This window comes from Bacillus rossius, chromosome 1 (genome assembly GCF_032445375.1).
Source record: "Bacillus rossius redtenbacheri isolate Brsri chromosome 1, Brsri_v3, whole genome shotgun sequence".
In the NCBI taxonomy this organism is placed as follows: domain Eukaryota; kingdom Metazoa; phylum Arthropoda; class Insecta; order Phasmatodea; family Bacillidae; genus Bacillus; species Bacillus rossius.
The window spans coordinates 237,924,399-237,941,214 of record NC_086330.1 but is presented as its reverse complement, the minus strand read 5'-3'; the positions used below and the strand labels follow the sequence as shown (position 1 = coordinate 237,941,214).

The window sequence follows — 16,816 nt, the reverse complement described above, 5'->3', positions numbered from 1 at the left end:
ATGCATGTACTTGTTCAGTCATATTGCTAAATAATACCATAAAATAAACTCTGTGAAACTGTAAAATACAAATAAATTAATTTAATACAAAATTTAACTTCTTAATTTGTGCAGGGACATTGGTCTACTTTCAGAATTCTGCCCTTGGTAAACAGTTTCAAAAGTAACATGAACACAGATAAAACAAAGATATTTTGAACTAGTAAAAAAAAAAGTCATGCAAGGTTCACTACTTAAATTTCTTTGACTTGTGGTTTGTATGACTTCGTCTCTGATTATCATTGAGAGAGTATTCATTACACAGAACCCCTCACCCCAAGAACCCAAGAACTGCCTACTATGAATGACGTAAAATAGCCATAACTTCTGAAAAATAAAATTAATTCTTATTTTAATCAAGCTTAGTCTAAGACAGAGAAATAATTAAAGACAGTTAGGTACATACAATTTTGCAGACTTAAGAAGTAATTGCCTCCAACCTAAAGTAAGGAGTGATTTTGGGGCACAACGGAAAATAGAAATGAAGATGGTTGACCAAGGAATCGAACCTAGGTCCTATGAAATGTGGAATCTTTACAAAGCACAAGCACAAACTTTATTGTGCAACCAAAAAATTAGAGGTTTTTCTTCAAAACGTATTCAAGTAAAGCAATTTTAACTCATCATCACTGCTTACGCATCCAAAATCTTGATGCATTTTTGTAATTCTCTTTATGTAAGAAAGGTTTGAGTGCAATAGCATGTCCTTGAATGACATCATATAAACTTCCATGTACTTTAATAAACAATTTAGATAATTGTATTCTTTGAGCTTTGTGAGAGGTTATGTTATAAAGTATTGGCAATATACTTATATACACTTGGTTTAATTTTTGTACACTAAAAATAGACAAATTGCAAGTGAACCTATGCTTCTAAATGTGATCTAACAATATTATAACATACAATTTTAATAGGCACTTTTTCAAACCATATGACTTATTTAAGGGTGAAATTTTGGTAGTGAAATGACACAAAAACCAAATACAATTCATTTATTTGTAAATGTGTGATAAGATTGTTTAAAAAAGGTCTGCATCACATAAGACAAGTTTTGATACTTAGTGGGACTTACATAAATCAACCCATTACCAATAATTCCATATATGACCAGCAATCAGAGGTACCCGCAATCAACCATGTGCTTTACGTTGTTGCATAAGCGCATTCTGCCTTCGCGGTGCCTGATGGGACGCACCACCAACACTGTCTCCAAGGGCACTGCCTGATCGCCCTGCAGCTCCGTGCACACGGCGTCGTGCTCATCGAACAGGGAAACAGGCACGGCCTCCAGAGCGATGCCCAGGCCGTACTGGGCGTACAGGGTTAGCTCTCGGAGCAGCACGGCCAGCGGGTACACATCAGGCCTGGAGCCCAGCTCAGTGAGCGACCGGGCCAGGGTGTCATGGTAGCCCCGCACCAGCGCATCGTAGTGCTTCTCCCGCAAGTCTTGCAGCGTGCACGAGTAGAAGAACATGGAGAGATCCAGCGCCGGGGAGCTACAGCGTGCCAGCTGGAAGTCCACCAGCTTGGTATCCAGTGGAATCGTGCCTCCTGCCTCGTACCGGCACATGAGGTTGGCCGTCCACACGTCCCCGTGGCTGAGGACACCGTGTGGCTCCCGGCTGTCTGCCACCAGCTCCGCCAGGTGGCAGTACAGGTCCCCTGCTGTGAACTGACACAGCTTCTCCTCGTAAATGGAGCCCGGCATCTCCTTGGCCATGGCGTCCAGTGCCACGTCGATCAAGTCTCGCATCAGGTTTCCGTACCAGGGCTTCAGCTCTGCCTTGTAGAAGATCTCCTGGAAACAACACCTCCATTCACTGCCATTCACAACCCTCATTAGGGACAAGCTCTGAAAATATGCTATTTACAAGTTGGTTTGTACATGTCATCTCCAGCAAAGTCATCAGAGACGATGACTCATGAATAAAAACAGAATGGGGATGTTGGGGATACCATTGAAAAGATAAATCAGAATGACTGGACCTGGGACGTGAGCCTGGTCCATCAGCACCACACTTGGGCAAGTGGGCCACGGACATGTATGCTGCACAACATCTGGAGGGGGGACAGCCGCACCTGCACGCTGTCTGCCACTTCGAGGAACGCTCCAGGGTCCTGATCACGGAGAGCCAGTGACAGGGCATGGAAACGAGCCAGGGTCGCTAGGATCTTGAAGCAGTGAGCATAGTCGAGACCTTCCGAGCGGGGTGGGATTTGGTAGCCATCTGGGGCCAAGTCTTCCAGGATGATGAAGTCATTCTCCCCATCCGCCAGCGTTTTGTAGCACCTGGAACACCCACCACCACTCAAATGATGCATTGCACCATATGCTAAATATATTTACATTAAGGGCGCGGTTCAAGTCGAAAAAATCGTCACTGTTCCGAAACATTATTTTGCGGTCGTGATGTCATTAGGGGTCTCAAAGCGATGTCCCCCACTACTCCGCGCGCTTGTATTTAGGCTAGGGCCGGTCCCAGCGCGGTTTCTGTCGCGAGAGAGTCGTCGAGCGGGGAGATTGTATTTCTTCTATCTTTGGCCTTGAAACTGGCGCTCGCGAGCTCTGGGAAACCTCCCTTTTCCCCTCGTCCATGAGTGCCTACCGCCTCCGCGCAGCGTTGCCAGACTGCTCCCTCCCCTCCCAGGGGCGCGCGGCCGGCTGAACGCGAGGATGAGGCAGCGAGTGGACGGGACAAACAATATATCAAAAGCATTATTATGAAAGACACATTATCTTACACTACGATTATATTCTCACTATCCTTTTATGTTGATTTGCAAGTGACGGTAGACATTATGTATTTCATAGCCAAATATTCGTTGCGTCGTCCATTATTTCCCTGCCGCTGTCACTGCTAGTCATTCTGTTCGTAAATAACCTTTAAAAATAAACTTCACGAAGGTTTTTAAGTTACAATTATGTACTTTAATTATCCTACAAAAATTTTACATATATCTGGCGGCACATTATATTTAGTGTCACATCATGAAACAGTATAAAAACGAGTAGAAACTAATAAGCGAATTAAACAGCCCCATAAACATACCTTCTGATACAGTTAGCGGCTACATAAATATTCTATTAGACATGTTTTAACTTGAAATGCCTCTTGAGTCTTATGCAAGTACACTTTCAATAGGTAGTACGTATGCCACATATGAGAATTTCGCAAGAGCAGTATGTCAAGATCCAATATACAGTATGTATATAAAATATATATATACATACATATATATATATATATAATATTTACACTATCATACATGATTCATGAAATGATCACTGTGAAAAGAAGGGCGATTTTGATGGGATAAAATTACTATATAAAACATACTTAGTATTAATTATAGAAGAATATAAATTGAAACTGTTACCATTGTTAAAAAGTCTCCTTTTATGCCAACCCAATTCTAACATATCAAAGTTGCAATTTTTGCAAAGTAACATTTTGGTGGTGTGACAAAACTCTTCGCAGTACATGACATCACTAAATAATTATACAAAAACTTGAGTGTGACTACATACTAAAATATAAAACACTAGTAATTTAGCAGTTATAAATAAAATTATTAGTAAAAAGAATGTAAGTTACAATCATTTTATTACAATGTTAAGCAGTACAAAAATAATTAAAGAAATACAGTACATAGAGTTTGTTTAATAACTGTAAAATATTTAGATTTTGCTGGCTGTTATTAGTGTTTTTTTTTATTTACATTTTATTTAAGTACAACGTTTTTCCCACATTGTCATCTTCAGTGGCAGTACGCAAATAATATATTTTATATTTAAACCACGTTAATAGTATTCACAGTAATAGAGAAATTACAATGGATAAGCAAGATAGAACATGATTCAATCATTTATTTTATTACATATCAAGAAATAAATTTTGAGAAATAACAATCTAGTTTTAGTTTCCTGATTATCCCAATCCCACTCTGTTTAATGTAATTGGTTGGTCACATTAACTTTCAATGCAATACCGCAATATTTACACATTCAATCCATTTAAAATCCAGAGTGCCTTGTTGTGTAAATATTGTGCAGGAATTCAATACGTAATATGAGCTAAAATCGACATGAGAATGGAGGTGGCAATAATATAAGGCAGCAATTAATGTCCAGGCATAGACGCAAATCATAGGCCCGATGAAATTAGTAGTATTTACCAAGTTACCCTGTATTAATTTACAAATTTCGGAACAATAAATGCAAATAATTAGAAACATATGAATTAATCTACAAAAACAAACCACATCAAAATACTCACATTTGCAACAAAAAAAAATTGTTTTCTCTATAAGTACCATAGCACGCATGCGGAACAGACATTGGAAAAATGTATACACAGCACTTCAAATTATTGTAATACGCAAATCATGTTTTGCAGGGGACCAACATTTGTAAGATGCAATGTCTTAGTAGGCATGGGCCAGCCAGTAACATGGAGACAGATGGTGTTACAATCTCACATGGAAGCATACATAAGTCGGATATTCTCCTGAATAAGATCATCAGGGCCGGATTTAGAGGTCTGGAGGCCTCGGGGCAACAGAGGAGCGGAGGCCCCCTGGACCCAAATTATTTTCCAAATAAAATGAAACATTTTTTCAGTCTAGTTTTCCAATAAATAATTTATTTTGAAATCAAGTAGATTTTCTTAGTATTTAAAAAAAAAACATACATAAATACTAGTGTTTACTTGTCGGAATTTGAAAGATTTTTTTTCCGAAGTCTCTATTGTGGGGGCCCTCCGTTTGTGGGGGCCCTCCGTTTGTGGAGGCACTCCGTTTGTGGGGGCCCTCCGTTTGTGGGGGCCCTCCGTTTGTGGAGGCTCTCCGTTTGTGGAGGCTCTCCGTTTGTGGGGGCCCTCCGTTTGTGGGGGCCCTCCGTTTGTGGGGGCCCTCCGTTTGTGGAGGCCCTCCGTTTGTGGGGGCCCTTCGTTTGTGGGGGCCCTCCGTTTGTGGAGGCCTCGGGGCTCTCGCCCCGGTTGCCCTCCCCTAAATCCGGCCCTTAAGATCATGCTACAGCTGGTGCTACTGACCCTCCAAATACACAGTAGTTGTCACTGGCCATGTTTGCGGACCCACATTATGGTTCCAAACGTTCTCGTTGAATGAACAGTCTAGATGCCTTGCGTGTTCACTGGACTTGGCTCTATTCTGCATAAAACGCGAATGGGACACATGTTAGGCTACTGCGATACAGTGCGTCAACCTTTGTTGTACGAATACTAGCGCCATTCGCTCATGCAGTATTTTTTGTATGTTTTAAGAATTGAGTTTATTTTAACTGCTTGAAATAAAGGCTAATAAATAAATTACAAAAAAACAAACGTTTCAGTGTTGCAGAAACAAAAAACAATTAAGGTTAATTACTTTGGTGGCTTTTTCTATTGTAGGCAGATAGTGCATTTCACTTCATAGGCCGTAATTTTTAACTTTGAATTCCGAAAATATGAAAAGAGTGATTCACTAAGGTAACATTAATTATCGGTATAAAAAGTAAAACGAAAAAGTTCTGCATGAAAAATATTTTAAACACTGTTATATTTAAAATGGTCAAATATCCATTATCTTGACAGTAATGAGTCAGTGTCAAAGGTATCATGGTAATTTATTACGACTGAAATAACAAGTACCTATTTCACAAATATTAGCAGAGATCAAAAAAAAGTATGCACAGTCTGCTACTAATCAAGTGTGTAATATCGTAAATGCTACAGGAAAACTGACAGAAAGCCATTTATAAAAGTGGGGATTTCATGTTTAAAAAAGAGGTTTACATCTCCCGACACTGAACGTCACGTTATGTCTCATCCGAAAATCGGACGCTTAGCAAGTGGTAGTTTAAGACTAATTTTAGAAACTGAAGCCAGTAGTATATTGGTGTGATTACTTTCCTTTTAAGTCATGGAAACATTACCTTAGTTTTAATTACAGTAACCTTCAAAACATTTTATTACTAATTTTTATATTTTAAGCACAACATTTCCTGTAGAATTGCCTCAACGAAAATCGTGAATCATTTAAAACAGTAGCTACTACTATAATAGCTGTGAAGGTGATACGGGTTTGATTCCGGGTCGGGTAAACAATTTTTTTTTTTCAATTGTCCTAACAAAGTTGTTGGTCGGCTGGTTTTCGCAAGGAACACAATTTTTTTCTCCCTTTCGTTCAAGTATTCCATGTTTGCCCCATTCATCACACATCTTAAATATAGCTGCTGGTCCCTTCCAACTTCCAATCAATAAATTACTATGTGTGTGTATATATACACACACACTCAATTATAAAAAGATTGACTGTTGCTGTTATCGTGAGGGGAGAAATTGAAATGCCATGTACGTGCTGCATGTGGTGAAGCACGGAAGTGTTTCATAAAATTCAAACCAAACAATATAGAATTATGTATATATCATACTTATGTATAACAAAGGGTGAGATATCACGCGAGGCAGACATAAGATAGTGCGCACCGCCAAAGTGTAGGATGTCGCAGGAGAAAATTACTTTGGCGAGGGGAAGGAACAGGCGGGCCGAAACGACACAGAAACACGCACAACTGCAGCTCGTCGCGGCCGTAACAATATAATATTGCACTCAAAATTTTTTAAACAGTCAGTAACTTATCGCAGTTTCTTCGTATTTTGCAACTTTTAGGTGCTCAAATAAGCAAAAAATAAGTAAAATAAGCTTTTGTAGTCAAAGGATACATCAGTTTGCAAAATGTTTACATAAATTTGTGTATGGTAGGACAGTACATATTTTTTTTTTCAAAGTGTTCAGTTAGGAATTATTTGAATACTTTGCACCAGTTAAAACTAACTCCCTATTATGGCCTTGACCCCTCTCCCTTCGGTAAATGATATTACCATACTATTACTTATTGAAAGCGTGATCCGCCACGAAGGCAGGTATCGACCCGAGAGGCGTCGGGGAGAGAACCACTGCCCTCCAAGGTTATCTACGTGATATGTTTCTGCGATGGTTTCGCTATTGCCTTCCGCAGTATGGCGTGAAGAACAAACACCACAACAGCTCTGGCCGAGCCGGGATCCGAGCCCGGGTCCTCGTGCACCGCAGGCCGGCGCCTATCCCACACTGGCCGCTGCCATTCAAGTGTTCACATTTATACAGTTCTGCAACTATTATTAGTTTGATGAAGTTAGAATTCTGAATTAAATAAAATTTACAAACAAGAAACAAAGGTCTCAATTATATCCTTCATTTTTTTTTTTTTTTTTTTTTTTTTTTTTTTTTTTTTTTTTTTAAAGAAAATGTGTTAATCGCGAAAACAATAAACACTGAATATTTTGAGCAACTGCAATTAACTTACGTGAAAAACATAAAACAAACACTATGTTACCTAATTCTATGTTAGCGTAACAATAAGCATAACTAACAAAACTGTTTATAACAGTGATGCAAGCGGCGATTGCTCAACATCTTGAGTGTTTTCGTCATTTGATTTTTCAATTTTCTTATTCCGAAAGTACAATTCTCTTGCGACAGCTTTCTTTGATTTCTTCAACCGGTGATATTCTCGTGAAAATGAACTAATTTTTACATTATTAATTAAATCAATCAGAGACTAAATTTGCAAAGCTTGTTTAGTCTCCCTCACAAGGTAACTATTCAAAATACGTTATTTAAATATATATGTTATAATAATAACTGCAGAATTAAAATTGTGCTAAATATCACATTTACTGCAAAGCAATACGGCAACAGATCTCAAAAAACCCGTTCCTCTCTCTCTGCGAAGACACAAAATTGGACTTGGCAACACTGAGCACGGCCTTCGCGGTTTGCTAGTAGTGGCGCATTCTTTCGGTGCGTTTCGAAGTACACCGGAACGCTGCCGCGCGCGGTGCACAAGTATTTCACATGCCATTCAAAATCTATACGGGCTACGTAAACCGCAAGTACCAATTAAAAATCTACGGGATTTCCTCTTTCAACTATGTTAAGTATAATGTGTTTAAAATGTGTTTTTCGATCAAAAAATGTAGTTTTCAAATGTTGATTAAATGCTACTACAGAGAAATAAATTATTTTAAAACTTTAATATAATATTCCATTCAATGTTTAGGAGCTAATTCCGTACGAAAAAGTGATTCTTCTTATAATATATTTTTTTTTATAGTTTCATTTGTTATTTTAAGTTTTCTTTGAAATTCTCATGTATTACAGCACATATGTTGCATTATAAATTATGGCAATTTTTTCACATTGAAAAAAATACTAACCATTGGAACTCCTATTATACTTTTTAAAATAACCTTTATTAATCTATATACATGAATACCTTTTCCAGTAATCATATTTTAACACCAGAAATTACAGATATAAATGGTGCCAAATTGAAAATTCTGTTCAACCGCGCCCTTAATAATACTATTGTGAAGCACCAATAAGATTAACGGTTGCCACAGTAAAGTCAAAAACATTTTAATTAATTATGTGTGGCTTTCTATGCCTCTTCTACCGTCACTTCTTTTGGATTGTATCCCTCCTCTTCCCCTCCTATCCCTCTGCACCTATGAAGTGGCATATGCCTTGGGTATACAGTGTTGGGCAGCTCTGGACCAGGGTTCTGTTCGGTTATGTCAGTCCTGGGAAAATTTTTCTATCCTTCAATCGGCCTGACCCTAGGCAGCAGGAGCAATGACTTACCATGGCTAATATTTTAGTAAGTTCGTATATCTGTGATAATTAACATGCAAGGTGGCAACACAAACGTATTGTAACATGTAATTATCCTATTTCTTCTTTTTATAATTCTAAATTCCTGTTTGTTCTGCCTTCTTTAAAATTGTGTTTGGTTTTAATGAAGTGTGCTGGAGCATATCCTTTTCTACATTGGTGTTACTTGGTCTGATGTACATCGGTACAGCCTTGCCAAGTATGGGCATGTACTGACAGCATAAAATGTTTTCCAATGATTTAAATATAGTTTTTCTCTGGGCTGCTGCACCGGGGTTCCCTTTGGCTTTGTTATCCCTTGCTAATTATTTTGATAGCTGCCTTATTGTTAGCAGGTTAATGTAGTTATGTGTTTATGTTTCACATATAAAGCCTGTTTGACGCATTCATTGAGTGGTTTGCTATGTCACTGCCTTAACTGTTATAGCATTATCTGCATAGGTTTTGCCTCTAAAATTTGCCCTGAGCCATTTGGTCGTGTGATCTGTATTTTATTTAATATACTGCTTTATAATATGTTTATGGAATTCAACATGTGTGATTGAACATCTTGTCTTTGGCCCTATGTTAAAATTAAAACCCTTTGATCATTTTATGGTCTTAAAGATTAAATATGCACTGTTCCCTTCTGCTAGTATGCTTTTCTTTGTATGTATAGCTAAATTATTTTTGCATTGCTGTAAGTGATTTGAAGAACACGTTTTGTGTGTCATTTCTTGTAATGAGTAATTTCTTACTTTAGGTCTAAATGTATGGTCTGAATACATATAAATCTATATAAATGGTATATCAGTTATGTATAAAGTAAATGCTTTAATGTTCTACTCTTGCATCGGTATCATTTGTACCTCAGATTTTGGTGCTTTCACAAACCATTTATTTACGACATATTTACCATTAATTTACGACAATCCTCTTATGATTTGGGATTAATTTTATATTCAGGATGCTACGTTATTACATAAAAACTTTCTAAAATAAATGCAAAACTATGTAATAAGATTTTAAGAAATATGTGTTACAACACTAAGAGACTTTTTTATGGCAATTTATATTTAATTTTGAGACTAAATTTTAAAATTTTGGTCATATTGTTTATATACAACGAAAGGTGTTAAATCTGGCATCTCTAGTTCAGCACATTCTGTAATCAGCACCAATCAACAGTCGTATTTCAATTTTTCCGGGTGGATTTGGCTGTGAACCTTGGTCGCCAGGTTGTACAACTGCACTGCCGGCATTTTCATTCCCTCTGTTACTGTCAGTTTTCATTTTAGTGCACAGTTTTCTTGTGGGTTATATTTCACATTTTCACACTTCGTATTCACGTAATCGCTAATCCAACATTGCTGTGGTCCGGAACCTGCCAGAGTAAAGACCTTTCATGTACTAGGTAACCTAAATAGAATGGTTCAAGTAATATCAAATTTTTTATGTAAATATACCATTGATGAATGTGTAAATTATTGGGTTTGCAATGATCTGTAACATCAGTTATGGCAACCAGATGGCATAAGTGGCACTACCTTGATTGTAGCAACATTGTTGGGTGTGCAAGAGGCAGAATACGTTGGCTCGCTTATAAGATATTTGAATGTCACAGTGGCTTGATATTCGAACAAATGGCCATGTGAGGACACCCATAAACATTAGCTATCTTAAAATGCACATTCATAACTACACAATTTAGGTACACATGTAAAATTGTGCACATAAATCTAAACATAGGTCTGAATACGAAAAGAATTTAAGAATGTGTTGAATGCAGATGGGTATTTATGTTTCTGTATTTTGTTTTCAAACTATATTTTTAGGAGTGTGAAAAGGGCTAAAATGTGAATTTTCAGAATAATTTTTAGATATTACATGCCTGGTAAAGATATTTCTCCGCCATATGTCATGGTCACTGCTCAAATTTCATAGTTGTTTTATGCACGAGAATACTGTGCCAGTTCAGAGTCTTGCGCTTAGAGGAAATACTGTCTAGAAACAACAGCCAGCGTCGCACTTACCCCGCCTCACTAACACAAGTATACTCCTGACTAAGTGGGCCCCTTAAGGCTATGAGCTACTCAAATAAGTACAGTAAAATCCCGCTGATGCGACCCCTCACAGTTTACGTTAAAACAGACTTATAAACGGAATGGTCGCAATAGAGAATTCGAGCCAATTTTTACCCCACCCCCAAATATATCCAAATACATAAAATACTCGCGCTAAATAAATTCGCGTCACGCGAGTTCGGCTATGCTAGCCGGCTGGTGGTTATTTTCGTTCAAAACGTGGCAAAGGAACTTGTGTGGATCAGGTAGAAAACATTCGGCTATAAACGAAAGATATAAGAACAATGCTATCCTGAAATGCTGTGACATATTTTTGGAGTAGATAATCACAGCGACAGACCAACAATATGCGCTCCCGCCCTTGCCGTCAGCGATGTTTATTTTGACAGCTCAAGCAATTATCTTTTCCACATCCCTTCGCAGCGTAAAAAAAAAAGAAGAAAAAACACGTTGGAATGCAGACGGAAAAGTAACTACAGTATGCAGTAAAATAAATATATTTACGGCCCTGCTAAATTTTTCTATTCAATAAAATTCGAGGTATTAGTGATTTTTCAGCAGAAACTGCTGTGTGACTAATAAACCAATTGTATCAAATAACTTAAACTTATAAAGTATTTATTAACGGCGAAGGACAGTCATATAAGCTCATAAAAATATTTATTTTACCGAGAATGGACTATACAACCTGGCTTTTGTCGCACGCTGTGTGGGAGGGGAGGAGGATGCTGACAGTTTCTCATGCAGAAGGTTGAAATAAGGGAGGGAATGTGTTGAAATGTTAGTTGATAAGGGGGAGGGGGGGGGGGGGGTGTTTTTACATGGTTTGTGGCTCTGGGAGGGATGAGCCTTGAAGAATTAGCAGGGGATGGGAGAAGTAAGCTTCACGTCACGTCACGTATGACTAGGGCCACGATTTTTTCGCACAAGCGAAATAACACGAAATAAAACGATATTGAGAGTTAACACCACCGAAACGCGAAAAATAGAATACGTACCATATAAACACGAAATGCATTACAATAACATCGTTAGATGCCAAATTTTTGTTTACGACGTTTCTTGGATCAATTATCTTTGTAGGCGTTTCAAACACACTTCTCCAATATACAAATATAACAGAAGATTTTAATATTTCATAGTTTTTTCACGGATAATAATCTTCCTAGTTTTAGGTTATATCAAACATTGAAAATATTTGGTTATATACGCACGTTAGAAAAACAGTGCCGCCATTATGCGAAGATTGTGAACAGACACCGTTAGCCAACACGCAAAGCGCAAATACAATTGTATTGAGCGTAATAATTTTCCGCGTGCGTTTCATAACGTAAGTTAAAAGCTGGGAAAAAATTTGTCGTTTTTTGACTAAGTAAATGTACTGCAGCACCCGAAGCTTTAAAATCTTTATGACGTGCAGCGCATCGCCAGTGTAAAGAGAAAAAAAATATTAATGTTTCGTGTATTGGCACGATTGCATTAAACATTATTTTTGTAAAAAAAAAAAGTGGTTTACAACGTCCGTGACTATACTTTTGCCGTGCTGAAATTTAGATTTAGAGTTATATTTTCATTACATTTTACAACATTTTACGTTCGTTAAGTTTTCGTGGATTTTTTTCTCTGTGTTCCTGTTTTAGGAAGATGTAGCAACATCGTGTAACAAACAAAAAAAATGCCTAAAAATAAACCAACAGTGGCTGCACGTGCAGCAGAATTTTCAAAAGAAGGGTTTTATGTGAGTGACGGTAAAATACTGATGTGTAAATTTTGCGACTGTCGTTTAGAGTTTGAAAGGAAAGATACACTAAACAAACACACTCAGTCCGAGAGACACAAAAATGGGAAGCAAAGGCAACAAACTTCAAAACGGCAGCTTTCAATTTATGAGGCAGAGCCAGTGCTAAAACGAGCCAAGCAACAAAAAGATGAATTTGTACTGGAAACAGTTGAAGCATTTATTGCTGCTGGAATTCCTGTTGAGAAACTGGACAGCTGCAAACTTAGGGAATGGCTAGCAAAACATGTCGGTGGTGCTGGTGATATACCTAGTGCAGACTGGGTAAGAAAAAAATATATTCCTCTTTTAAGGGAAAAGAAAGAGGCAGAGATCAGAGAAAAAGTGGCAGACCAGAAAGTCGTAATTATGGCAGATGAAACCACAGATAAAGCAAATAACTGTGTGTTCAATATTCTTTTCCAGATATTGCAACCAGGGGCAGAACATAGCATTTTACTTGGAGCATCATGTGTACTTGAAGCTGCAAATGCTGTCAGCTGCTCGAAAGCTGTGATTGACATATGCACCAAGTATAAAATCAAAGAAGAAAACATAGTTGCATATGTAACTGACGGTGCTAGATATATGACCAGATCTGCAAGCACATTGAAAGGTATATTTGGTGAACATGTGTACCACGTGCAGTGCTGGGCACATAAAATCAATCTGGTAGGGCAGATCTGGCAGAACAGTTTGGAGGATTTAAACCTGTTTGTGATCAAGGTAAAAAATGCTTTTTTGAACACACGAAAGAGACGGCATGCTTACCTCAACTTTTTGAGGGACAAGAATGGAGAAGATAATGCGAAGATGTTTCCACTGCCCATTGTGACACGATGGAACACGTGGTTTCATGCTGTTTTCTACCTGGCTGACCACCTGCATAACATTGTTAGCTTCTTCGAACAACTGAGTGAAGAAAATAATGCTGGTGTGAAATTCATAAAGGGACTGCAAGAAACTGAGATACAAGCCCTGGAAGCTCAGTGTGTGTTTGTCACTGAAAATTGTGCCTGCTTTGTTGACACAATAAACTTCTTGGAGGGATCCTCCTACCCAACTGCCCACCTCCTCTATTCAAAGCTTCAGAAGCTTCAAATTTCATTGGAAGTTCTAACAAAAGGAATTTTTCCAGAGTGTGTTGAAAAGTTACTGAGCAAAATGAAAAGTGTTCAGTCTGCAGCCTTGAAAGAACTGTTCAAACAGACATCACAGCTTAGCTTACTAAAGCTACATGATTTGGTCTCAAGTGATCCTTCTCATGCACTTTTTCGTGATACTGATGCCCTGCTCAACCCCAAAAATATTGGGAATGTGAGTATAGAAGGCAAAAACTTCTCCAAAGTGGTTGATTCTCTACCGTTCCTACAAAATGTGCCAAGAACTGCAGTGGCAGCAGGTTATATGTCCCTTCAAAAGCTTGTAAACATTGAACTACAAAAACCACACACAGACAATGTAGACATAGTGAACCTCATGTGTCAACTAAAATGTGACTTTCCTGAATTTGCTGCAGCTGCACTAAAATTAATGTGGATACCAACATCAAATGTTGACACTGAAAGGTCATTTTCTAAATATTCTGTAATTGTCAGTGACCGGAGAAGATCTCTTTTGCCTGAGAATGCAGAACTTTTAACTATGGTCGCTTTCTCATGATTTGTGAATAATGATAACCAATATAAAATACTGCCACCTATATATAAATGTGCCTTTACCAAATATGAGAAGAACAATGTCAAAATTATGTCCTAAGTTATGTTTATCGTGTTTTTATACTTGCTTTTATACACAATCTACACCGTTAGTATTTATTTACTTTGAACAATGTTTTAATTAACTTTAAGCAAAAATTGTAAATATTAAAATAAGGGATTATAATTACATTTAATATCACTGTCCTTAAATCTTCGAAATAAATCATAAAGACAATACAAAAGAAATTTGAATTTTTATGACGATAAAGACGAAATCTCAAAATCTTTAGGACGAAATTTCCCAAAAAATAAAACCGTAAAATCTTGGCTCTACGTATGACGTCAAGCCGCCGCTACCGCCAGCCTGGCCGGATGAGTTTCTTAAGCTCTCGCAGAAGCAATCACAGCGCGGGTAAGATAACATGACAGCTGAGACGGCTTTTCGTGCGATAGTGGACGCGCCGAGCTCGGCTAGACACTGCCGCGTGGATAGCCTAGAGGGGTGGTATGTGGTATCTAATTTTAGCCGTCTTTTGTATGCCTGCCTGCTTACAGTACAGCTCCCGCCAAGATAAACGTGAACACATAGCGCCCAACAAAGTGTAACAGACTTGTTTTTCAGCCGATTTTACTCAAATTTTCGACTTTCTCTGCTTAAATTTTTTACGGTTTCTCAAAAAACGGTCGTATAAACGGAATGGACGCATCAGAGGGGGGTCGCATCGGCGGGATTCTACTGTATGTGTCATTAATTATTATTTTTTTTAAATTTGCATTCTATTATTAAAGTGATTGCTAAGTTGTATAATAAAACATAAATCGGTCAATAGACTCACGAATATAATATTTTTAAAAACACAAAACTGTAAGTAATATAGTTTTCAAACACAGGTTAAAGAAAAAACTCAACAAAGTAAAGTCTATGTATAGTTGAACATCCACAGTTAGAAAAGCCAAAATCTAATGAGGATCACTGGATATATATACACGTACACACATGCATGCACATGCATGCATGCATGCATGCACACACGCATGCACGTGCACACACACACACAAACACACACACATACCTGTACATGTGGTATACGTATAGGCATACAGGCTGAAGTAGCAGATTACCACAAAAAATTAAGTAAAATAAATCTATTGCAAATAAAAAATGCTCTGTATTTTGCAAAACTCCCGCATACCAATTTAAATGACAGGACGAACAACCATGTTTTAACACGCTTCGAAATATCAGGATGCCAGGCAGTTTTGGATATGCTGTAGCATACTGTATTTTGTTTTTTTAAATTACTATGAACCTACCACCACCTATAAAATTCAGTATCTCATACATCATATGCTAGAGAGAATCTGTAATGTTATATAAGCACTGACAGCAGGTAGCAAACTTTAATAATTCCTAACAAAATTTACCTCGGAATTTCAGTAAACGGATGTTCTGGCTTCAACTTCTCTTGGAATGCTAGGAGTTTTGGCCAAGCCTGAAAAACATTTATTGTATAGGTTTGTTGAGCACATACTAATCTCAAAAAAACTGAAATATTTGATCCATTCACATCATATACTTTTTAAAGGACAGCAAATTATGTTTTAGTATTAATGTTTCTTGTGATATAGGAACTAATAATCCTATACTAATCAAGATATTATCATTCAAAATATCTGAATAAGTTGTATATATACCCAACTAAATACTCCTTAAAATTAATTTAATTAGTTAATTGTAGTCAAAAGTGTAAAAAAATAAAATAAAAAAAAAAGGAAATCTATAAAATTATTTTTAAAAAATCCTATTTTGTGGGAAATCTCTGACTGTACTGTAAATTCCATTTATGTGGGAAATACCCATTCTATGGAGAATCCTCTTCCTGTGGGGAAATACTCTTTCTGTGGTCAAGTCCCAGTCAGATGTGCAGATTTGCTGGACTTCAGTTCTTTGATGTTATAACTTTTCTGGTTCAACATGAGTGAAAGAAAGCGGGATGTTGTATGTCTTTCATCTGAACATGCTGACAGCCAAAATAACTAATATAATAATTAAAAAAACCTGGTTTAAAACAAAAGAATCTGTTTTAAGCTAAAAAAAACCAAGGTTTTTTTTAACTTGATTTTTTTCAAACCCTGCTATTTGGTGATTCCCCGGTCAGAGAATGTTTCTGTCTCTTTCTCTAATACGGGATGTGACAAAGTATTCTTTATCATTTCAGCACTCTTTTTCTTGCTTTTCCAGAAACCACTGTCCTATGTTCCAGAAATGTCACCAACACACGATAAACACATACGTAAAATTATAATTACAATGAAGCGGCCCGCCACCTCGTTTGTCGCTACATCACAGCCTTCCCACCCCTCTCTCCTCCTTTCCCTGTGAGTTTGTTTCTCCCCTCCTTCTCTTGTCAGCTTCCCCGCTGAAGCTCTCCGACCGCAGCGCGCTCTATGCGAGGCTTTATAAGCAGCCGTCCGCTGTGCCTCGGCCTCTTTAGCTTAGCATACTTTGAGCTGTGATA

At 37.7% G+C, this 16,816-nt stretch overlaps 1 protein-coding gene across 4 annotated transcripts in view; it reads right to left on the bottom strand.

The window, feature by feature from the left end:
* Positions 1-1,017: 1,017 nt before the first annotated feature.
* Positions 1,018-16,816, bottom strand: part of LOC134527390 (uncharacterized) — a 32,974-nt gene continuing 17,175 nt past the window's right edge. For all 4 annotated transcript variants that reach the window (XM_063360044.1, XM_063360042.1, XM_063360041.1 and 1 more), the window contains exons 3-5: positions 15,723-15,790; positions 2,122-2,332; positions 1,018-1,840 (exon numbers count right to left, since the gene is read on the bottom strand). In XM_063360044.1, the coding sequence (XP_063216114.1) occupies positions 1,157-1,840; positions 2,122-2,332; positions 15,723-15,790 (963 nt within the window). In that variant the 3' untranslated portion in view covers positions 1,018-1,156. The remainder of the gene's footprint in view (positions 1,841-2,121; positions 2,333-15,722; positions 15,791-16,816) is intronic.